Genomic DNA, 24862 nt, shown 5'->3' with positions numbered 1-24862 from the left:
TAGTTCTGTAACATGACGTCTAAAGTACAGTCATGGGTATCTGAATAAAACCCAGAACTACGACTTATGGCATACATGCAGATATGGGTTTAAAGGAAATATGCTGTTTTTATGTATTTTTACTTTCTAAGCACTGTTATCAGGTATTCCAGTCCCTGCTTAGACATGAAAGAACTCTATCCTGAGAATTTAAAACTGTCCCACGCCACGTCTCGCCAGCAAGAATGATGCAGGACACAAAGGATCCTTCTGCAGAAATAGCTTTAATGCATCTTGAGAGCGAGAGCACAAGCTTACAATACGGAGACCCCGAGTGAGGGAAAGACTATCCCTTATATAGGAAACTATCCTCGCCTCGGACGTGTCACTCTCTGGCTGGTCGCTGCCAGATGTGCCAGATGACGTACCACAGCATACGCGTGACGTACCACAGCATACGTGTCCCCCTGAGTGAGGAATTTACCAGGCGCTTGCGTATTGCCCTTTTATTAGGTGCATCCTGCCGGATATCGGCGCCATCTTACAATGGAGAATGTGAGGACGGCCCTCCACATCTCCCCCTTATCTGTTTTTAAGCAAATAGGACACCCATAAATAGAAGGGTGAAGGCAGAGGTCATATCCTCGCACAAAGTTGGCGAACCTGTACAAGAGAGATACCCTTAAGCTGTTGTTGAGACCCAGGGCACTCCCGACCCGTCGCACTGCCATTTTTTCGAGGGAGGGAAAACTGGGGCAGATACCCTCATGTAATATGATATGCCTTCCAGGGAGCATGTTTGGTAGAGCTTCCCTGTGCAATGCTAAGCTCGTCATCCCTCATGGGCTGCTCAAGCCGGACACTCTAATCCTGTGCAATGAACCGAGGTTCTAGGAGTGCAAGAGCTGTCTAGCTGGCGACCTATTGCTTAAGCATGGTTAACCAAATATCGGCTGACGCTCCTTGTTCAAGGGCTATAAGCGCCTGGGCGATCACAATTTTGTCCCTCTTTGTTTGAAATCTTAATTTGCAAAGCAACCAGAGGAGTAACACTAATCCGCAGCAGAGGACTGCTCCAAAAAGTCCCACCCCCACCCATTCCTTAAAATAAGAGACTGCTGAGGTGATCCAGGATGACAATCCTTCTGTCAAAGACATATCCAGTCGGGTAGAGTTTACTTGAATGATGGCCGCTCTCAATTCCCTGAGCGTCTGTTCAAAATCCGAGGTCCAATTCTGTAACAAATGCTGTGAAAGGGTTTTAGACAAATTGGCAGCTTTGGTAAATTGTTCATACTGTATAGACGTGACACAAAGGCCGGGGAGCTTTAGTTCACAGCCAAGCTGGGCCAGTTGCCATAGGATGTCTAGTTGCTCTTGGACCAGATCTATACGTTGGTTAACAAGCATGAGGCCTCCTTGTATCTGAGTATTAGCCGAGGCCTGTCTGTCCAGAGCCACTGAGACGGTAGCCGATAAATCATTGATAGTTTGGGTTGTCTGTACTGTGTTTGACAAGGCCAATGCCGAAGCAGTAACTGAGGCAGCAACTGCCGTTGTAGCAATAATGCCAACAATGATCGCAGAAATGCCAAAATCTCTCTTTCCTCTAAATAAGGTCAGGGTCCCCGGAGTCTCAACAGGGACCGGGATAAAGCGAGGCATACGGGTAACTACCGCTATGGGATATTGGCTAGCATCCCAACACAGGGCATAAAAACATGAACCGTCTGTACAATTCAATTTAGAAACTTTAGTGGCATTACTTATAATCCACACAAATGGCGGCCAGACACAAACTGGAGCAGGGTTAAACCCCGTGCTCCAGTAAGGTTTATATTTTACACGAGTAGCTGTCCAGACAGAGGCTGAAGGGTGGATATTCCCCGTCCAGGAAAATGATAACCGTCCCTTTTCGCCCTTTCCTCCAAGTAGCATCGCCATGGGTGTAAGATCAGTGCAGCTACCATTAACGCCACAAAGCATCCATTGATCAAAGGGATTATTATTGGACAGTCTAGGATCAATGGTGGTGAAGTTCACTCCGCCTTCCAAATCAGGGGAGAAGGAGAAAAAATTCTGGACTGCCCAGGCAGAGTCCCGGGACTGGCAACCAGTCCACGGCAAAGTAAGTTTTTCATCCTGGGTCCCTCTACAAAAGGGTGCCAACTTTGGTTGACGGAGAGGGCAGGTGGAGGAGTTAATGTAAGGCCACCAACCATAGAGAACTGTGGCGTTAGCCACAATGTCTTCCTCACCAGTTCCCCATGTGGCCTCCCTTAACCAAGCAGAAGATTGATTACTCAACATAATGCAAGGAAGATCAGAAGATATTTTGTTGAATATGCCAAAACAAAGGCTGCCCTTAAGGGGAATAATCCTATTTTCTTTTACTTGCTCTATTTGGGAATCTAGTGGTAAATAGGCTAGTCCCAATTCTTTGTTGGTAGTAAAGAAACGTGGAAACACTTGGGCATTATACATCACCGGCATCGGGAGGGGGAAGGTTGACATAATTCCCCACCGTAGTTCGCTCTGCACTTTTATTGGCACTCCCTGGATCAGCATGAGGATCACCAGAGTTGTCATCTTCTTGGTCCTCTGTCTTGATATTCCGAGTAAGTCGTCCCGGAACCCAAACTGGATTTTCATTATCCTGTGGAAAAACACAAACAGCTCCCCTGGATCTTATCAAAACAGGATCCGGGCCCTTCCATTCGTTTGTCAATACATCCTTCCATTTAACTAATTCTTTTGTCCTTTTGGGCTCTGAGCAATGTCGCTCAGCCGCTGTTTGCCCAGCTTCATCAAGATTGAAAAATTTAAGGTAAAAAGGGCCAAAGCAGTGGCCACTCGGGGTGTTGGGGGGAGTTCTATCATAATTCCCCTTCTTTGTTTTATTAAATATGATTTGAGCGTCCGATGAGCGCGCTCTATGATTCCCTGTCCTTGAGGGTTGTAGGGCAGGCCCGTCAGATGGGTAACTTGCATCTGAGTACAAAACTGACGGAATTTTTGAGATGTATAGGCAGGGCCATTGTCAGTTTTTACACATCTTGGCCTTCCCCAAGCACTCCATGCTTCAAGGCAGTGCTGAATGACATGTGTTGTTTTTTCTCCTGTAAGTGGGGTGGCATGTAGAATGCCAGAACATGTATCTATAGATACATGCACATACTGTAATTTTCCAAAAGTAGAATTATGAGTAACATCCATTTGCCAGATTTGCAATGGCTGTATTCCTCTCGGGTTGACCCCGATGTGAGGAACTGGGAGGAACTGGCAGCACTGTTGGCATTGGGTGACTATATCACGTGCCTCTTTTCTAGTTATAGAGAAGCGGCGGCGTAAAGTTTCTGAGGTAACATGGAAATTGCCATGAAAAGTTTTAGCGGCCTCTAGAGGAGAGGCCAGGGCCACAGCTATCATTTTTGTGGCTTTGTCAGCTAAATCATTCCCTGAACTCATTGGACCAGGGAGTCCAGAATGGGCCCGTATATGAGTAATATATACAGGGAATCTCCTATTTATTAAAATAATTTGGATTTTTTGGAAAATCTCTGCTACCTTGCTAGTTGTCTTAATTACGCCAGCGGTTTCAAGGATATTAACGGCATTGACCACATAGGAGGAATCTGAAACAATATTTAGAGGCATCTGGAATTTTTCAAGGACCTCCATAACCACTAGGCATTCTACCACTTGGGGTGAGGTTTCAAAATATTGTCGTGAGAACACTTGGGAACTTACCACATATGCTCCCACCCCTGTTTTTGACCCATCCGTATACACTGTTATCCCTTCTTTTAACGGTCTGTGGGATGTGACGCGAGGGAAAACAACAGGTTGTGATCTAGCAAAACATAATAGGGGGTGTTTAGGATAATGATTATCTATCTGTCCAGCAAAGGAAGTAATTAACACTGCCCAAGCATTTGAGGTAGTAGCTAATGTTTGAACCTGAATGGCTGTATATGGTACTATCAAAGTTTTGGGTTCTTTCCCAAAATGAGTAATAGCTGCCTTCAACCCGCGGAGTGCAAGCTGAGCGACCGCATCGGGATACCAGTCAATAATCTTAGCAGGAGATGCATTGGGATGGATCCATAATAAAGGCCCATTCTGCCACAAGACAGCTGTTGGTAATTGCATAGTTTTGAAAACGCACAAATCAAAAGGTTTGGTTTCATCAATGCGCTGCAATTGAGCATCCTGTAAGGCCTTTTCTACAACTTGTAAGGCCCGGTTTGCGGCTGGGGTCAATGCTCTCGGAGAGGAGATATGAGAGTCCCCTTCCAAAATATCAAATAAGGGCTTCAACTCAGCAGAGGAAATCTTTAAAAATGGTCTCAGCCAATTTATATCTCCCAATAACTTTTGGAAATCATTTAAGGTATGCAAATGATCTCTGCGAATCTCTAATTTCTGGGGAACTATTTTTTCAGGATAAATGACCGATCCCAGAAATGAGCCAATTTCTGCAATTTGAACCTTTTCTACAGCGACTTGTAGTCCCCATCGTCCCAATGTTTTGATTAAGATGGGATATGAGGTCTGTAAGGTTGTTAAATCTTTATCACATATTAAAATGTCATCCATGTAATGAGCCAGAAGCAAAGATGGAAATTGCTTCCTTATAGGTTCAAGGGCTCGTTGCACATATAGCTGACAAATAGTGGGGCTATTGGCCATGCCTTGAGGCAGGACCCTCCACTGAAATCTCTTATCAGGTTCAAGATGATTAATAGCTGGTATAGTAAATGCAAACCTCTGTCTGTCCTGTGGACACAAGGGGATGGAAAAGAAACAATCCTTAATGTCTATAATTATTATCTTCCATTGCTTAGGTAAGGCAGAGAGTAAGGGTAGGCCTCGTTGGATCGAGCCAAATAAACGCATCTGTGCATTAATGGCTCTCAAATCATGGAGAAGTCTCCATTTTCCTGATTTTTTCTTTATCACAAAAATAGGAGTATTCCATGGTGAAATGGACGGTTCTAAATGACCAAGCTGCAATTGTTCATTAACCAATTTAGTGGCAGCTTCTAATTTTTCAGAGGATAGATGCCATTGAGGAACCCATATAGCTTCCTCTGTAAGCCAGGGTATGGGCATAGAACCCTCAATGGCACCTAGGAAAAACCCAGGCCTTGTTTATGGGGGTTTGCGACTGGTTCAATGGGCATGAGACAGCCCTGTTCTAATCGCCCTAGGCCTTTCCCTTCCTTATAGCCCATCCTTGACATCATGTGGGCCACTTGTGGGGGGTATTCGTTAGATAAGGTTAGTCCCATGGTCTGCATAACATCTCTCCCCCAAAGATTAACAGGTAGGGGAAGTACATAGGGAACAAATTGTCCCTGTCGGCCATCGACAGTCGTCCAAGTTAGAGTGGCAGAGCTGATTTTAGGGCACGACTGGTAGCCTAAGCCTTGTAGCGAGTGAGAAGATCTTATGGTAGGCCATGATTGAGGCCACCATTTTGAGGAAATTATACTTTTATCAGCCCCAGTATCCAGAATGCCTTCAAATTTCTTTCCATTAATTTCTAAGCTCAATTTTGGGCGGTTGTTAAGATGAACCACCAAATATGCCAAATCATTACCAGTGGACCCCATGGGCTCCTTGGTATCCTGTATTGTGGTTTGGGAGCACGGAAGGAGTAATAACTGTGCTATTCTATCACCTTAATTATGGAAAAAACCCCATCAGGACTTGAACAAAGAATCTGAATATCAAGAGAGTGCTGAGCTTCAACAAGGCCTGGATGGACTATCAGTCCTTGTAGGGCGAGAGATCCTCTCCCAAGGACAAGGCCTATGGTTCCTGGGGGCAAAGGCCCCACAGTCTGAGCAGGAATTGGCTGAATGCCCATCTGGGGCATTAGAAAGAAGTCGGAGGCGGCACACAGGTCCAATTTTGTGTCACCTCTTGGGGAGTCTCCTCTGTCAGGGTCATGGCTTTCTGAAAGCGGTTCCCATATCTTTGAGGGCCCTGGGACCGGGGGGCCCAACGATCCGTTTTTTGACATCTCATTAGGCTGAGCTTCCAAGGGAGGGAGTAATTTTCCCTTAATATCCCTCACTGAGCGGCACTGGTCAGGCCTATGGTAGCCCTTGCCACATCGGGCACAGATAGTTGCAGGCCTCCTGTCTCCCTTGGTTATCCTACAGTCTCTTTTTAAATGGCCCATTTTTCCACATCGAAAACATGATCTTGTATCTGTCCCTTTAAGGGGGCGTTGCCGGGACTGGAGAATGGAGGCCGCCAAGCCTGCGTTAGTAAGAGGCCCACCGAGTTCTCTGCAGACTCTGAGCCAGTCCTGTAATCCTTTGTTTTTTCTGGGTGCTATAGCCGCCCGACATTCCTGGGTGGCTTGCTCGTTAAAGAGCTGTTCTATGAGCGGCGCTGCTTGCTCCGCATCACCAAATATTCGTCCAGCAGTTTCTGTCATTCTGGCTACGAAGTCTGAGAACGGTTCCTGAGGTCCTTGGATGATACGAGTAAGTTGATTATCCTAGTGAGTGCCTTCCAGGCCTTAATGGCCGAGCTGGAGACTTGAATATAAGCACCCCAATGGTAATTAGCTTGGTCCGCTGCGAAGCGACCCTGTCCTGTCAAGAGTTCAAATGTCCATTCTCGCTGCTCAGGCGTTAACGCCGTGGCATTAGCTCTGGCCTGTGTTTGAGCCGCCTCATACCAAAGCGCTTTCCATTCCATATATTGGCCCATGTTCACAAGGGTCGCTTTTGCAATCATCTGCCAATTGGCGGGTGTCAAATAATTTAGGGCCAGCCTTTCAAGAATGGTTAGGGTGAAATTGGCTGTAACTCCGTACTTTCTGACAGACTCCGCCGGCTCTTTTATTTGGTTATATTCGACTGAGGCATGAACCCGCTCACCCTCCTGCGTTTCAAAGACCGGGAACGTCAACTACAGCTTCCTTCTCACCCTATCGGGGACTAAAGAGCGCGCCTCATACGGAGGGGGTGCGGTTGGCGACTGCCGTGGCAGAAGCTTTTTATTACCTTTCTTTTGTTCCTCGGGGTGATATTTCTCTTCCTCATATCTAGCTGCTTCCTCATCTAACTCGGCCTCCTCCTCTGAATCTAAGATTCCATTCTCAGAGCTATCAGAACTGTCGAGGTTCAGCGCTTCTAGCTCTTTCACAGGGTATATGCTGGCTCCCCCTCCCGGTTGCTGTGTAGAGAGGGAAGTGCCAGAATCTGAAAGCTTTAACACTCCCTTATCTGCGGACTTAATGGGAGGGCTCTTTTTCTTTCTCAGGACGTCCTTTTTCTTACGCGCGTCTAATCCCTCACTACGTTCAGTTTCTGACATACTTTCTCGAAATATTTCAAGTGTGGTCTGCCCTCCTACAACTGCTGCCTTGCACACTTCATCTGCTAAGCAATTTTTGACTAGTTTCCATATGGCTTTAGTTCCTAGATGCAGATCTTTCTCCGCCAATTTTCTGTCTAGGTCCCTTCCAAGTTTGTCCCATGAGGCAATTGTAAACGAGCCTGAGCAGGCAAACCACGGAGCCACCCTGTCCACTTCTTTCACAAAGTTTTTAAGTGTTCTTCCTCCAATTTTAATGTCCCTCTGCTTTAGCACCGTTTCCAGAGCCGTGATCACAGACTGTGAGGATCCCATGAGGGACCAAGAACGCCCAGCGGCTTATCTACGTCCATCTGACAAGGCGTGAGTAGAAACAGACACACCGCTCTCTTATATACGGGAGTTTTACGCGCACTTCCCGGGCGGTGCTATCACGTCCCTGCTCCCCAACAGTAAAGGGGAGCTTCGCGAAGCTCACTTATTTACAAGAGACTGAGACGCGCCTCCAGCTGCTGTCCTTTTAGCAGCGGAAACGGTGAAAACAGTACATAATAATAAGAAAGAGTAGAGTGGCTCCGAGAACAAATACCATAGCCTCAACAAATCCTTCCCAAGGCGGCGACAACCCCAGACCAAAATCCAAGAAAGGCATGCCTCTCTGAACGTATTTTTTTTTTTTACCTGCAGTTCTGAATCCTCCTTGTCACCAAGGGGTCTCCGGAGGTGCTGATGAGGTCTTTTTCCCGGGTTTCGGCACCAAATATCCCACGCCACGTCTCGCCAGCAAGAATGACGCAGGACACAAAGGATCCTTCTGCAGAAATAGCTTTAATGCATCTTGAGAGCGAGAGCACAAGCTTACAATACGGAGACCCCGAGTGAGGGAAAGACCATCCCTTATATAGGAAACTATCCTCGCCTCGGACGTGTCACTCTCTGGCTGGTCGCTGCCAGATGTGCCAGATGACGTACCACAGCATACGCGTGACGTACCACAGCATACGTGTCCCCCTGAGTGAGGAATTTACCAGGCGCTTGCGTATTGCCCTTTTATTAGGTGCATCCTGCCGGATATCGGCGCCATCTTACAATGGAGAATGTGAGGACGGCCCTCCACATAAAACCTAAATGCTACTAAGACCTTGAAACTGGACTTGAAACAAGGAATATAAAAGCATTTCTCCACTGGCTAGTTTTGTGTGTCAATTTGACACAAGCTGGAGTTATCACAGAAAAGGAGCCTCAGTTGTGGAAATGCCTTCATGAGACCCAGCTATAAGGCATTTTCTCAACTAGTAGTCAAGGTGGGAGGATCCAGCCCATTGTGGGTGATGCCGTCCCTGGGCTGGTAGTCTTGGGTTGTATAAGAAAGCAAGCTGAGCAAGCCATTGGAAGCAAGCCAGTAAGAAACATCCCTCCATGGCCTCTGCATCAGCTTCTGCTTCCTGATCTGCTTGAGTTCCAGTTCTGACTTCCTTTGGTGATGAAACAGCAATGTGAAAGTAAGCTGAATAAACCCTTTTGATGACGCCTGTGTTGTCACGATATTGAGAACCGGGCGTAGGCCTGTGAGATTTAAGAAGAACCACATACTTGGGTCATCCGTGTTAAGAGAATGCCATCCCGGCTTTACTGAGATCTCCTTATATACAAGAGGCAAAAGCAGTGGAAAAGTACTAGAGCAGGTGGAAAATCCCCAACCAGGGAAACAGGAAGAATCTGCACCGTGGAAAGTCTAGGCCCCAAATCAGGGGCTGAGAGCAGTTGCCAAAGGTATAAACAACTTCTTGTCATAGCAGGCTGAAAGGCTCAGCGAGGGGGAAGAGAAACACCCCAAGGTAGGGCCCAACACCCTTTACTCCCCAACTTGCATCTTGGTCATGATGTTTGTGCAGGAATAGAAACCCTGACTAAGACAATTTCTTACATCTAGGACTTGATTCCCAAACTTCCTGGAAAAGAATGCTGTTTGTTTCCTTTCCTCTTGCTGTGAGAATATATTAAAATTTAAAGAAGAGGTTTTATTTGTCTTACAATTCCAGGTTACAGTCCTGTAGAGGTGAGTTTTGGCTACACCACTTTGTGCTCCCAGCAAGTTGTGTGCTTTCAGACACACACACACTCACACTCACACACACACACACACACACACACACACACACACACACACACACACTTAGCTTATTTTTTAAATGCCTTGGCTACTCAAAGGCTGGGCACTTCTAATCCTCTGCCTGCTACCCTAGGCCCAATTGGGGAAGTGGCCAGTGTCCACTTACCCAAAATCTCACATGTCTGTCTTTCCTGCAACTCCTGAGCTCCATCTTCCTTGAGTCATGGTGATCCTCTCCCCTGCACCCTAGCCCATGCAACTCTAAGGGTCTCACCTCGTGCCCACCCATTGACCATTGGCATCTTTATTGGTCGATCAAAAACTAATGTGGAACAAGGACCTTTAGTGTTTGGACACACAGATTCCTGATTGAATCAAAGCATTAGAACCAATCTACAACACAGTCCCATCATTCAGAGAAGCCATGGTGGCTTTCTTCTATGGGAAGAAATGAGCAAAATATCTACAACTCCCAAGGAAGTAAACTTTCTAACAGGATAAAGGCTAAGCTTTAGGTAGCAAAAAGGTACAAAGAACAGCAGAGTGACAGGGTGAGAACAGCATGAGAAGGTATGGGTAAAGTGGATTAGATAGTCAGGTGTATAGTCTTTGATACGTGAACTTGATCCACCTATAGTTATTCAATCAAACACTAAGTGTTGCCATGAAGTCATAATTAAACTTTATATAGTAGAGAGCTTGAAAAATCAAGGTAGACATAGTTCTTCCCATTGTAATGTCTTAAAAACAAGAAATGCTGATACTTGCAGGAAAACTGAATTCCAACCACTTCATATTCTGTCGTGTGTGTGGAGGGGTGGGGGTTGTCCAAGAAAGGATCTCTATGTGTAGGACAGCTGGCTGTCCTGAAAATCATTCTGTAGACCAGGCTGGCCTAGAACTCAGAAATGTCTGTCTCTGCTTCCCAAATGCTGGGATTAAAAGCATGCATATCTCCATGCCCAGCTTCAGCTCATGTTCTCCCTGGCCTCTCATGAGTAAATCATGAGGCACAGTCTATTTAGGATCTTCTAACCCAGTCTCCCCGTCCTACAGGCTTTGGATTTGCTTAGCCAATTTCTACTATGTACTTATTCTTTTATTCTCTCCTAGTTCACTTAACTAATGCATAGACAGTATCTATATGGTGACTTGGAGAGCAAGCATTCTAAGCAGTAGAAAAAGCAAGTTATAGACTTGTGAGGCAAAAAAAACAAAAACAAAAACAAAAACTACACTAAACAGTATGCTCAAGAAATAACAGAAGTGCCATTGTTTAGACCAGGGAGGAAGTAGAAGTGAAAGCAGGTAACAGTAAAGGGTATGAGAAGTGCTTGAGTTTCTACACATTTTACAGATGAAGTTGGCAGGATGTCCTATATATAACACATGATGTAGGCCTAAGATTGAAGAGTCAATGTGACTCTTGGGCCTAAGTAAGATGATTAGGTGACACTTCCATGGAGTACATTGGAGTATTTGTTCCTATTCCAGCCCTCATTTCTGTTTATTGTTTGGATACTTTAAAAATTGAGATGTAATATATATACCTGTTACTTTGTGCAGTTGGCCTACAACTACTGAGTTGGAATCTTCATACACTTCCAGTAGCCCACTAGTAACATGACAGAGCAACATAATACGAGGTTCTTTCATCTTCTATTCTTGCTGAGGTCATTTTAGGTTTAATTAGAATTTGATCTCCTTGTTGGAGAATCCTATGGGAAATTACCAACTCTATTCTAGAAACCTAAGGTCAAAATGCCCCAACTAACTTAGCTTCTGGTAAATCACCTGCTTGTATAAACCTTCCCTTCCAGCTAACACCATTTAGCTTTTGTTAAACTACTAGCTTGCACAAAACCTTCCCCCTGCAACTGCTGAGCTACCATGACTTGGTTTTTGCCCTTATAAGGTCCGTACTAGAAATATTCAGAGCTACACTAGGGTCCTGAATACCTGGGTGCAGGCCCAGCCAGCTGGACTTAAAGTAGTCATCTCTGGTGGGATGCCCTCAATAGTAACACTTGTCACTCTGAAAATTCCCTCCTAGGCCTTAGGTATAAACCACACAAATGTTATATTTATAGCTCATACCACTGTAACCTGTACCCAATTCAAGAAATAATACTGTTAGGTCTCTAAGAAATCTAGGTCTCAGTATCTGTGAATCCTCCCAGCACTTCTCACCTAACCCCCTAGCCTAAACCTCTCCCTTTCAGTCAGAGCTGGTTTCCTTTTCTCCAGTTAGATCCCTGAAGGCACTCTAGCTAGCATGGGCATGTACACATAGCTCTGGCATGCCTTACCCTTCTCCCCTACCCCCCCTGAAAACCTTTAAACTACATTCTTAAAGCCAGCCAAGGTCTGTTCCCTTTTGAACATTTCCTGAGGCTGATCACCAAGGTCCAGTTTTCAAAGTATTTAAGTCCAGTAATCAATAAAAATGAAACACCTCATCCTAACAGGGGGTTTTACCTTTATAAACTCCCATTTGGGGGCTGGAGAGATGGCTCAGCGGTTAAGAGCACTGACTGCTCTTTCAGAGGTCCTGAGTTCAATTCCCAGCAACCACATGGTGGCTCACAACCATCTGTAATGGGACCCCATGCTGTCTTCTAGTGTCTCTGAAGATAGCTACAGTGTATTCATATCTTTGAAAAAAATAAAAAATAAACTCCCATTTACCTCAGGGCCAGGTCTGTCTCCTCTCTTATCCAGAAACAGTCCTTTGTCCCTCTCTCCCTTGCTCCAATCTGCTTCTCCCTAGGCCTCTGTTGTTTGTCCCAATATGGCAAATAAATTTCTGCATTGAGAATTTTGTCATGGGGTGTCTTCTGCTGAGACCAGTCCCCCTTCAATCCCTATATAACTAGACCATTTTTGCTACATAGGTCTCTTGTCTGAGGCAGCCTCTGTTGGTCTGAGAAAGCTAGGCTGACTCTATGATAGGTTTCAAATTGGCAGTTCAGGGCTGGGAAAGTTCAGGCAAATCCAGTCCTCAGAAGCTGCCCCACCACCTGGCCTGAGGCAAGACAACGGGTCAGCAGGAGTTCCCAGACTTCCTCAGCAATAATTTCTAGCCCCCATGCCTGGCAATGGAATGTCCCTAGAGATGAGATAAGATAAAGTCTACCCTGGAATCCCTTAATGTGCTTTAAATCAAGCCTGTAAGCTCACTTGGTTATCTACCCTGGAAATGGGAGACCCCAGCAAGCTGGACTTCTGCAGAATTAAAACAGTCTGCATTTACATACTATTTCAGTCTAGGCTATCATTCTTAGGTGAATCATGGACCCTTACAGGCCTGAGGCACCTCTCTTGCTCTCTCTCTCCTCCCTTATGTTGTATTTCGTCTACCACCCATGTTCAGCCTGGATTCTTCCCTCTGCCCGATTTCTTCCTTATAGCTACAATAAAATTCTCCAGAAAAAAGATTTTTTTTCATTTTTATCACTACAGGCCATGGGACCGGTGGTTTGAGACTTTTATTTAAATTGCAACTATACAGTATACATCCGTGCCTGACTTGTCATTTAATGAACGTTTGTGTGAGAAATTTACGCATATTGCGTGTTTAATGTAATTACTTTAATTTGTGAAGTGTAATTTAGCAGCATTTTCCTTGACTTGCTGATTCTAATAGCTTCCCTAGGCATCTGTAAGCTGATAGCAGATTGCTTGACCACCCAACGGATACTGTTTGTTTTCTGTCTTGTTTTCCTGTATGTTATAGACGTCTCCATGCTGTCAGAGTTAAAGTAATTTGAAAAGCGGTTTTACACTGGGGTTTATTAATCCGGGCTCCTACAACTAGAAGAATTTCTCCACATTTTATGTGGGATCACTTAATCCAAACCCTGATGAAAATAAACAATATCTGAACTGTTTGTTAAGAGAAGGCAATGGAAAAGTCTGCTATTGAAAGACCCTCGCTCTAGTCTCGGGATGGCGCACCCCAGGAAACACGAGGGACCGGCTTGACGTAAAAGCAAGAGGCCGTTTAATAATAACGGAGCTCCGGGCCAACACGTGTCTCACGCAGGAGACAGAGGAGTCAACCCCAAAACTCAAAAGTCAGGGGTTTATATAGGGAAAGCTAGGGGGTTTTGGCGCGGTTACACACAATTGGCTCATTCAAACATAGCAGTGAGATTACAACACAGCAGAAGAGTACTTGCTAGAAGTCAGGGGCTTCTCAGGGTCTGGAGGACATCTGGTTAAAGTAGAACTCTGAGTAAGCTGGGGGAGATGTCCTCCTGCCAGATGGTTCATGAGTCAATCCTGATAACTCGGGCTGGTTCCTGCATTCCTTTTCTTTATCTTTATGGTCTGTCAGTCCTAGCAGCAGGGCGGGCCCCGTCATGCCTGGATTTGTTTCTTATAGTTTTTGGCTCTGAGTCTGTGAATTTTATAACTTATTCTTTTAATATCCTTTCACTATCAAGAGCTCTCAAAGGCAAGGGAGAATGAAGATTTCGGCCACTTGAAAATGTGCCGCCTTCCCACAACTGCGACTAGGAGACTGCCAGGTAGCCCGTGCAGCCTTCCTACAGTCCCACGAGAGGGCGCCACGTCAAAGGTGCTAGACACAGGACGTCTCCGGAGACCCAATGCCCACTTAAAAGCCAGTGTTCTCTTCAGGAGCCTTCCTCCCTTAACAAATCTGTCCCCTCCCCCCCCCCCTTTTTTTTTAATCTTAATTGTGTTTCTTTGGGAGTGCTCTTTTGTTCTCTCATAACACCTCACAGGAACCGAAGACAAAATGGCAGCCTGGCTAGCTTAGCATCCTACCCGCGGAAGCAGTCCTTCTCTAGACACTTCCTATTGGGTCCCCAAACCTTTGAAGGTTAGTTCCGGAGCTAAATCAGGCCGCGATTGCGAGCTGCGACTGCGCAGCCAGGCTATGTCGGCGCGGAATGACGTCTCAGTCACTGGGGCGGAAGAAGGATGGTTTGACGCTTCTAGAGCACACGTTCGCTCGCGAGAATTGAACGTTGCTAAGCGACCTCCCTGGGGGCGGGCCAGGACTCGGCGGGGCGGAGCTGGGCGGGGCCTCGCGGGCTGGTGGTGGAGCCTCGCGAAGGTTCCAGAGCCGTCTCGTGCGGAGGGCGGGCCGCCGAGTCCCGCCGGGTCGGTGTAGCTCGCTGCCGACGCTGCGACGCTCGTGGGTGCCGTGTTCGGCTTTTCCTGTCTACTTCAGTGCACCGCTGCAGCTCCGGCCTCGGGTCTGACGCGCCACAGCATGGCTTCCGCTTTGGAGGAGGTAGGGGTCGGCCTGGACCCACCGGCTCGCACCGCCCGGTGGCCGCTGTTTTCCCGGGGCTGGTATCCTCAGCTCTTCCCCAGTCGCGGGCCCACGGCCTCCGCGCTGCCACCTGCCTGGACCCCGAGCGTCCGGGCCACGGCAGGAAGGTCGGGGGTGTGTCTGGATCCCAGTTTTTGGCGCGGATCGTGGTAGGCTCTCGGGTGAAGGTCCCCTCTCTATTGCTTGAGCTCTTCTTGGCTCCCGGTTACCGGCTAGGGAACAGGAACCTTCCTTAAATTAAAGCTCATTGCAAAAGCTCTGAGCTCCGGGCCCGGGGCAATTGGAAGGAATCCCTTTGCCTGCACGACTAGCCACGGTGCCACATTCATTCCATATACATTCGGTGTGTTATTTCTGAACGCCTTGGGCAGTGCTTGCGGTTTTAGTTTTTATTGAGCAGCGCCAGTGGAGGAGCTGCAGGCCTTACACATGCTGGGGAAGCGCTCTACCATTGCGTTACACCCCCAATCTTTATAAAAGCATTTAAAAGAAATTATTGGTAATTTAGCTGTGGGAAATTGCGTGGCGTATGGTTTTAGGTTTGTAAAAAGTGAACGTGGATGACTTTTTGGATTCTTAAGTTTTACTCAGCTATATAACAAGAGTAATTGAATTGCCGGGTTTTGGCCTATATCGGTTTTAATGTGATTGATATATTGTGTTCACAGACACGTTGGCTATCTGTTAAGATTTGCTTTTCGGAAATTTCCCCCTCACTTTGAAAAGCAAGACATCGGCTTTAAACACATAAAAATTAGGAAGTTAATGTTAAAGTATTAACATGGGTATCTTGCAACAAGTAAGTAGACTCGGGCACCATGTGCTCTGGGAGAGTGGAGAGTGGCTTAACAGTTGTGCGCACGGAGGTGTAGTTTGTTATTGTCTCCAAAGGAAGAAACTTTAGACTTGGAGATATGAATATAGGGGCACGTTTTTCTTTTGAGATAAAGTTCATCTTATTCAATCATATTAAGGTGTATAATTCAACTTTTTCGGTCGTACACCCATCACTGTTACCTAGTCGCAGAATATTTTTATTTCCTCAAGTAGAAATCCATTGTAGGTACTCCGTCCAGCTGGATTGGAGCCTTCCGTGCTCATCCGTGGTATCAGAAGAGCATTCCTTTTTATGATTGAATAGTATTCCATTGTACAGGTACAATTCGTACTCATCTGCTGGCACACACGTGTTTCTCCATCTTGACGAATGTGAATTCGAGTAAACAAGTTTTGTTTTGTGGGCATGTTTTTAGTCCCTGTAGTTGCCAAATAATAAGAGAAAGCTTTGGAAGAAGTTACCATTCCCACAAGAATTGCACAAAGGTACCATTTCTACACATTCACTAACATTGTTATTTTCTTGGGTGGTTTTTGTTCATGTGATACCATCCAAGTGAGTGTGTAATTCCGCCTTGTGGATTGCTGTGTATCTTTGTAGATGTGTGTGTCCAGTTCCATCCATGTTTTTGTGGAGAGAAGTTGAGTTCTTACATTTTGTGCAGTTGGGTGGGAGAAGGTCTCACTAAGTACCCATGGCTTGGTCTTAAGAGACACCCACCCCTGCCTCCAGAGTGGTAGACCTAAAGGCATGTGCCACCAGACCAGACCAAGCCCCTATTTAACAACTAGGAAACAGAATCAAAGGGGGATACATGTTTATATGTAGAAAACAAATGCATGCCAAGAAGACAAGAAAAAGTGGACAGGAAACTGATCCTTGGCACCTTAAAGTTTGGATGCAGAACCTGCACTGTCCATGGTCTCAGGGCTGTGAATACAAAAGTCAAGCAATGGTTCTTCTGTAAGTCACTTCAGTTGATAGCTTACTCAAGAGTCCATTAGAGCAAAAAGGGGCCGTAAAGACGACATTCGAATTCTGCCATGAGTCAGCTAGAAAAAAGGATTCCCATTCCAGTCAAAAGCAAAAACTCTTAACCTTCTCCGTTAGTTAGGTAAGTCTATTCTAGGAATAAGTATTTGCTTTACTTTTAATATTTTTATTATGTTGATATATAGAATCCACATAAATTTTGAAACCACTGAAAAACATTGAATGAAACATCTTGATTCTAAATTCAAAAGATGAGTGTGCAGTTTTGGATCTCAGAGTCAAGTTTCCTTGGGATTGTGGACAGGGTTTCACTGCTGTGCTTTTTATAAGCTGTTATTAGTACAGCAAATGAGATCATAAAGGCCACAGAGTAATGAGCTATTATAATAACTAGCATTTAAAAGATTTTAAAATTCTTTTATTTCTTGAGAGTATAATAAACTAAATCATTTCCCCCTTTCTCACTCCAAACCCTCCTCCCATTTGCACTCTTTCAATATGAAACTACGAAAGTTTCTCTGTCCCTTTTCTTCCCTCATTGTTGCATACATAGTCTCTGTAGTGTTACTTGTAGGGAAGCTAACAGGGCTGACCATTTGGTACTAATTGTCCAATTGGTGTGCTTTTCCTTGGGGAAGACTTTCTCCTGCCCTCAGCCTGTCTTTGGGGCCAGTCCTTGTGTAGAATTGTGACTTCCTGGGCTTTCCTTGTCCACAATAGCGTGTCTATTTTTGTTCAGCTCAAGTTTAGGCATTCATGTCAAGATTTTTTGGGTGGATGTAACTTCTAATTACTAGGAGTCACAATCTCAGAACAGGCTCCTAGATCCTCTGGTTCTTAAAATCTACCATTTCCACAAGAATTGCACAAAAGGTACCATTTCTCCACATGGTAACATTTGTAATTTTCTGCAGTTATCTGAGCCTCTCAGACCTTAGGTGAAGGAGTTATGCTGCAAATACCTCCATTGGGACTGGGCTCTGCATTTTGATTGTGCTTTTCTGTAATGGACTCCTATCAGTTGTGAATGGAGCATTTAAGGGTTCTTAATATTAAACTTTTTATTTAGGATGAAGGTATAAAGTAAGGTGGTTGTTTTTGTGGTCAGGTTACCAAGGCAAAAAATTTTAAGCATTTACTCACCGTTAGGTCAGAGGATAATTGAGGAAATATTTAAGCCCATTGATTTTTGTGTCTACCTGTATACCACGTGTATGGAAGTGCATATGGAGGCAAGAAGAGATCATCAGATACGTGGGAAGTAGAATTACAAAGATTGTGAGCTGCCTGATGCTGGTGCTGGGAGCTAAACTGTCCTTTGGCATGGGCTCTCAGGCCCAGCCCAATGGTTTTCTAGCATTGTCTTCAGTGAAGTTCCACGTTGCATGTCAGTCTCTAAAAGGTAGAGGACTTACCTAATGTATTGGCATGACAAGAAAACAACAGATTTATTTGCAAAGACCAGTTTCCGAGCATGCGTTCAAATAGGATTGGATATTGAGATTTCCTTTCTGTGGTCTCAGATTCTACCAAAAGGTCAATCCAACTGAAGAACAAGTCTTTGTTAGAAGCAGAATATTTTTACATTTATTTACCATGGTACATGTGGAGATCAGGTGGTCTTGCCAGTATTGATTTTCCTCTCACCAGGATCCTGAAATTGAACTCAGGCCATCCAACTTGGCAGCAAGCACTTTACTCACTGGGCCATCCTGCTTACTCATACTTTATTTTATTTTTATTTCTTTATTTTTAGCCCTAACAATTGAAATTCTGATAGGAAAATCTATGAGAACTGGCAGTACAGCCTTCATTACCTCAGTAAAGTTTCTGTAGTGCCTCCAGTCAGATAGATTCTCATCTCTTTTACTATAATGTTTAAGTTTTTCTAGTAATTGATGCCTAGACTTGGTGTTACTTTTAAGTCTCCTAAGATTCCTTTTCATGTTCTAAAACAAAGGCAGATAACAGCCTACCAAACTGCAAGATACAGACTTAATTACTATTAAGATTGTTTTCCTTTAACAAAAAGGAAGTAAGTTATTTACAGTTCAGTGACCAAGAAGAAATAACAGTTTTCAACTCTTAAAAAATTAAAATGAACTTAATTTTTAGTTCAGTAAGTTGAATTGGGCAGCAGACCGTATTTATCTTAATCTCTACTTTCACACAGTTGCAGAAAGACCTAGAAGAGGTCAAAGTGCTGCTGGAAAAGTCCACTAGGAAAAGACTACGTGATACTCTTACAAATGAAAAATCCAAGATTGAGACGGAACTAAGGAACAAGATGCAGCAGAAGTCACAGAAGAAACCAGAATTTGATAATGAAAAGCCAGCTGCTGTGGTTGCTCCTCTTACAACAGGGTACACTGTGAAAATCAGTAATTATGGTATGACCCATTCCACTATGTCTAGTGTCTGACAAGCTGAATGATCACTCCATAATATACTCATGTTATATACTTTTTTGTGGGAAGTTTGTGGGTTTTTTTTTTAATGTTGACATTTGGTGTGGGTTAGGTACTATTATACAGTGTGACGGTATATACCAAAATGGCCTTAGGTACTGTATTGGGAGGCCAAATAACCGGTTAATGGTGAAGAATTAGGATCTTTTATCTAGCTGTTTGGGCTTTTTCCCTTTTATGTGTGAGACAGTTGACCTGTAGACCATTCTTATTCTGTCCTTGAATTCTGAGGCCCTCCTGCCTGTGTGCCTCAGACTCAGCTTTACTCTGAGGCCAGTATCTCCATGTATTGTCCAGACTGCTTTCAGAAGTCAACTTGGGCTCAAGTGATCCTCCTACTTATACCTCCCAAGTAGTCGGGAGCCTGGTTGTGTGCACCATGCTGGGCTTAGGGATTCTTATCTTAAACTTATATTCTACTTTGTCCTGAAAGACTGAGGTTGCTTGAGGGGCAAGGAAGGCACTACTTAGAGAAGTAGAAATGATTATTGAATTCCAGTGTTGATATATTCAGCTTAGTGGAGATTTGTTAATTTCCCAGAGACAGGGTATGAATATGTAGCTCCGGCTGGCCTCAAACTCATTGTGTAACTGATAATGACTTTGAACTCCTGGTTCTCCTGCTTCCACTTCACAGGTGTATAAAGTGTGCAAGTGTGTGCTGCCATAGCAGGATCCGTCAAGTTTTAGAAGAAGGACAAAATTAGCTAACAAAGCAGGCAAATAAGCTAATCTCCCTGTATTTGCTAGGCATAGTGGAGCTTGTGTAGTCTTCGGTGGTGAGGGAGATTGCAAATTTGAGGCCAGCTTTGACAGTTTAGACTCTTTCTCAAAATAGAAAAGAAAGATGAGTGCTAGAATGAAACTCAGTGGTATTCACAAGGCTAAGGGTTCAGACCCTATTAGGGAAGATAATTATTGGAGAAAGAAGAGTCACACTTAATAATTTTTTTATTCTAATGGATAAAAATATCATGGGCTTTGCACATAGAAACTGAATCTAACTGCATCTCCCACTTGCTGGATGCCTAGCTTCAGCAATGGTACTGTTTCTAAAAGTCCTGTCTTGAGACCATGAGAAATTTTATAATGTTTTTTTAGTTTTTATGTGCATTGGTGTTTTGCTTGCATGTATGTATGTGTATATGAGAGAGGGTGTCAGATCCCCTGGAACTGGAGTTACAGACAGTTGCAAGCCACCATGTGGGTGCTAGCGTTGAATCAGGGTCCTCTAGAAGAGCAGCCAGTTCTCTTAACCTCTAAGCCATCAGTACAGCTCTCCATCTTGAGAATTTTTAACCTTTAATTCTTTCCCATGTCTCTTATTACTGGATTTTCATTTTCTGGAGTTTGAGTTTTAAATTTTATTTATGTGTATGGGTGGGTGTTTTGTTTGCATGTATGTTTGAGCACCACGTGCAGCACGCCTCAGAGTCCAGAAGAGGATGTCTGTCCTCGGACTAGAGTTACAAATGGTTGTCATGGTGCTGGATTTGAACTCTGATTCTCTGGGAGAACAGCCACTGCTGACCCATCTTTCAGCTCCTGTAACTGGGCTTTCTGATAGGCCATGTCCTCTTGCTGTTCTGTGGGTAGTTTCAGACATTTCTGTTCCGTCTTTTTTTTGTTTTGCTAGGATGGGATCAGTCAGATAAGTTTGTGAAAATCTACATTACTTTAACTGGAGTTCATCAGGTTCCTGCTGAGAATGTGCAAGTACACTTCACAGAGAGGTGAGTTCTTGTTACTGAAGTACGGTGATCATTGCTGTATTCATGGGAGTCTTGTATTCTGTATGGCTTCTGAAATTTCGTTTAAATTTAGTGAAGTATAAAGAAATGCAGCAACCAAATATACACACTAGTCAGCTGTTCTTGACCTGTGGGTCATGATCCCTCTAGTGGTCAATGGTCCTTTCACAGGGGTCACTTATCAGATATTTACATTATAATCTATAACAGTAGCAAAATTTCGTTTATGAAGTAGCAACAAAATAATGTTGAGGTCTAGTGGTTACTGTAGCACAGGGAATTGTATTAAAGGGTGGAAGCATATTAGGAAGGTTGAGAACCACGGCACCAAACTGAAGCCAGTACCTGTCTGGAGAACAATAGAGTGCTTGTCATAACCAGGAAGATAATGCATTTGCTGTTATCTTGTAGGTCATTTGATCTTTTGGTAAAAAACCTCAATGGCAAGAATTACTCCATGATTGTGAACAATCTTTTGAAACCTATCTCTGTGGAAAGCAGTTCAAAAAAAGTAAGTTAGTTTTTGTTTGTTTGGTCGAAGTATTGTGAAAGCCTCATAAAACTGAATCTAACTGATTTAGGCTGGAGATGAACTAAAAATTCTCAGTAGTGTCTGGTACCAGTATAGGACAGGACAGCCCCTGCCTGATCTGTAAGTAGTATTTTACTGGGGCAGCTAGCTGTTCTTAAGTACTTGTGGTGTCTACTTCTGCACTGCAGTGAGCGTAGATCATAAAGCCCATGAAATGTAAAATAAATAATTTCATGTTTGGCCCTTTGAAGAAAGTTTGTCAATTCATTTGTAGAAAAATTATTCAAAGAAAGTTGTTTTAAAATTAAGGAGAAATGTTTTAAGTGGTTTAGAGTACATTATTAATGCGTGCTTCATCACTTAGTCGTTCTGACTCCTCTTGTTTCTTGGCCTCACTTTCCCCATTTGTACAGGGGCAATTAAAATGGGGTGCCGATACATAGATAGGAAGTACTAACATTAATAGTATAGTATTAGGTCTACTGTATATAAATTTGTTGTAGTTTTTCAGTAGGATCTTTAAGTACTCAGCTTGTTGAGTTGCAAAAGTACATTAGCTCATTAAAAACAAACTGCTGCTTATACTTTTTACAAACTCACACAGTCCAGTTTAAGAAAGCGATGTTGTAATATGTTAGATGTATGGATGTATATCATTTTTCCCTGTTAGGTATTTGCCTAAATGTAATAAAAGCAGTCTTAATTAGCCAGTGTCTCGTTGCAGATACCCACACTTGTTAGAATGGAAGGTATCTAGATTAGTTGATCATTGTCGAGTTGAGGTTGTTTCACTTGCTCTCCCTTCAGATACTTTACAGTCTATTTTTCCCTAAATCACCACAATTCAGCCAGTCCTGTACACAACATGGCTGTTTCATCCAGGAGCTGTTCCTTTTGGTACTGCAGATGTCTACGGTGTCACTCTTCTGGGGCTTAGGTTTGCTTGGTTCACATTTTGTCCCAGAGCCCTTCTAATGAAGGCCTTCCCACACTTCCCGTTAACATTCTCTTTAAATGTGTGCGTGTGTGTGCGTGTGCGTGTGTGTGTGTGTGTGTGTGTGTGCGCGCGCGTGCGTGTGTGTGTGTGTGTGTGTGTGAGAGAGAGAGCGAGCGAGCATGCTAATATGAATTCTGAGCAAGCATTCTACCAACTGAGCCGTATCCTGAACCCTATCTTTAGGTCTTGATGGCCTTAGCATTGAAGGTATTCACGTTTTGCTTGTCTTATTCTGGCCAATCCATAAAAGGGATACTAGCACCAAGAATGAGTATTAATGTATTGGGCACTTGGGTGGGTAAATTACTATTTTCTAAATATTTGTGCTTATTTCCATGTTACAAATTGCATTGTCTTCTTTTCTTCCAGGTCAAGACTGATACAGTTATTATCCTATGTAGAAAGAAAGCAGAAAACACACGATGGGACTACTTAACTCAGGTGGAAAAAGAATGCAAAGAGAAAGAGTGAGTTTAATTTGTACTTTTTTTGTCTTCAGTTATAGTTTTACTTTATAGATAACAGCTGCACAGGCAAATTGTTTATATCCTGAGGTCTTGGGCCAACCTCTGGGAGACAGTCCCTCCCTCCCTCCCTCCCTCCCTCCCTCCCTCCCTCCCTCTCTCCCTCTCTCCCTCTCTCCACCCTTCCCCTCACTCAGGTAGTTCTGACTGTCCTAGAACTTGCCAAAGTGGCTTTGAATTCATGGGGATCCACTTGCCTCTGCCTCCTGAGTGCTGCTGGGATTAAAGGCAAGCACTGCTGTGCTAAGCCTGTCAGAGCCTATTAGAGAGCAAGGGCCAGGTTAGGACAGTATAGCTTGTTCTTTGGCATTGTTTTTATTCCTGGACACATTGGGATATCTGTAGATACCATGGCCTGTTCTCAAATAGTTCTGCTCTAGGAATTCTAGAAGAGCTCACCTACCTAAATCAACTGATTCCTTAGATGGCTCTTAGTGTAGTTGGTTTCACTCTCATTGGTTTTATATGACGGGATACTTGCCTTGTTTTTATCCTCCTTGATGACCGTTTTAAAAATCTTACCAGATGACTTCCATTGTGAGTCAGTTTTAAGTTTGCTCCTGTAGTTTGGTAATATCCTGCACTGAATTAGTTACTCCGTTGGTAGCCAGCATGCATTTGGGAAATTTAGGCTATCGTTGTAGGCTAGTGTCTGTTTGATGATTTGGGACTTGATTTAAACCTATTTCAAAAAATAACTTAAAGATGATGGGCTTGTTTATAGACATTCCTTGACTAGATCTGCTTGCCACATTAATTAAGGACCTTTAACAGTAGGCCCAGATCCATGAATATCAAATTTAGTGATTTTTTTTTTTAACTAAAATGTTGTAGTTTCATTATGTATCCATACCATAATGAACACTTGCAGAGTTTTGTGAAGTAAATGTAAAGAAAAGTGCTTAAAAAAAATTAAGTTAGGAAAAGTAACTAGTCATTGCCTATTTTCTCTGGAAATCTCACTGCCTTGTGTCAGTCCTTGCCATGTGGTGTTTTCTCTTTGTGTACCATGTTCATGTGGGTCTGTAGTTTGATCAGGATAGCCTTGGCATGCTATTTTATATACTCAAATCTCTTGTATTTGCTCCTCAGCTTCCTACCAGTTACGGTCTAGGAGTGCCTTTCCAGGCTTCAATTTCCCACTGTTGCCTGTTTTCTTTTCCACAGAAAGCCTTCCTACGACACTGAGGCAGATCCTAGTGAGGGATTAATGAATGTTCTAAAGAAAATTTATGAAGATGGAGATGATGACATGAAGCGAACCATTAATAAAGCGTGGGTGGAATCCCGAGAGAAGCAAGCCAGGGAAGACACAGAATTCTGAGGCTTTAAAAGTCCTGTGGGAACCGTCATGTGGAGTGCTCGTGTTTCCAGTAGGGACTGTTGTTGAACTGCACACATGTGTTCATGTGGGTATGTAGTTTTGACAGATGACTATTTACACAGCCTTCTAAGTAAAGACAGCAGACCCTCCATTTCTCACTGGAGGATTTGATTTAAATAAATAAGCTTGTTAAACTTTTTCCTTCATTAGTACCCCAGACATTTTGTTTCAGAAAAGGCTATATGGCATTCTAACTAAAATGTAAAAAGAAAGTCTTACATAATGAAAATGTTATATTACAGATTTTTGTTCTGGCTGGGAAATAGAAAACAAGTATTTGTTTATCTGTAACTGACACTAGGTCCCAGTAATGTAAAAAATAAAAGCAAAATTTTTGCATAAAATTCAAATTTGTACACGAACCTGCAAGTTACTATAGAGCTGTTATCTGTTATTACCAGCTTAAGCAACATGTGTGCCATGTGTTACCTTGTACCACTAATTGATTTAAGTATATTTATGAATATAAAATTAAGCAAAATACAAATGACAAAAATAGACAAACATCTTGTATTGATAAGTACTGTCATGGATCAGATGGCTTAAAAATTAACCACGATGCAAAAACTTGAAAACACCATTTATTCCTTTGTTCAATAAAGTTGGAGTTTTACTTAAAAGATAAGTTTTGCAG

General features: G+C 43.6%; 2 protein-coding genes and 1 long non-coding RNA gene across 5 annotated transcripts; 2 read left to right on the top strand and 1 right to left on the bottom strand.

Annotated features, from left to right (window-relative positions):
• Positions 1 to 249: 249 nt before the first annotated feature.
• Positions 250 to 3835, bottom strand: LOC148001719 (uncharacterized). Its single transcript, XM_087581979.1, has 2 exons — positions 3730 to 3835; positions 250 to 2635 (listed from the first exon to the last, which is right to left on the bottom strand). The coding sequence occupies exons 1-2, from the start codon at positions 3759 to 3761 to the stop codon at positions 901 to 903; spliced, it is 1767 nt and encodes a 588-aa protein (XP_087438105.1). The 5' UTR covers positions 3762 to 3835; the 3' UTR covers positions 250 to 900.
• A 2427-nt stretch (positions 3836 to 6262) lies between these two features.
• Positions 6263 to 9341, top strand: LOC134481579 (uncharacterized). Of its 2 annotated transcripts, XR_015636060.1 has the most exons (3): positions 6263 to 6482; positions 7594 to 7683; positions 8008 to 9341. It is a non-coding gene; the product is annotated as an uncharacterized LOC134481579 (long non-coding RNA). The 2 variants fall into 2 exon arrangements; XR_015636061.1 differs by lacking the exon at positions 7594 to 7683.
• Positions 9342 to 14515: 5174 nt separating this feature from the next.
• Positions 14516 to 24850, top strand: Cacybp (calcyclin binding protein). Of its 2 annotated transcripts, none has more exons than XM_087580224.1 (6): positions 14516 to 14890; positions 18746 to 18962; positions 20677 to 20773; positions 21203 to 21302; positions 22690 to 22787; positions 24012 to 24848. In XM_087580224.1, the coding sequence occupies exons 2-6, from the start codon at positions 18860 to 18862 to the stop codon at positions 24166 to 24168; spliced, it is 555 nt and encodes a 184-aa protein (XP_087436350.1). In that variant the 5' UTR covers positions 14516 to 14890; positions 18746 to 18859; the 3' UTR covers positions 24169 to 24848. The 2 variants fall into 2 exon arrangements, with proteins under 2 accessions (XP_087436350.1, NP_001004208.1); NM_001004208.1 differs by having other exon boundaries at positions 14528 to 14699; positions 24012 to 24850.
• Positions 24851 to 24862: the final 12 nt, after the last annotated feature.

This window comes from Rattus norvegicus, chromosome 13, assembly GCF_021556685.1.
Source record: "Rattus norvegicus strain SHRSP/BbbUtx chromosome 13, alternate assembly SHRSP_T2T, whole genome shotgun sequence".
Classification (NCBI taxonomy): domain Eukaryota; kingdom Metazoa; phylum Chordata; class Mammalia; order Rodentia; family Muridae; genus Rattus; species Rattus norvegicus.
Note: the sequence above shows the minus strand (reverse complement) of the source record. Positions and strands in the feature narration are given on the sequence as shown.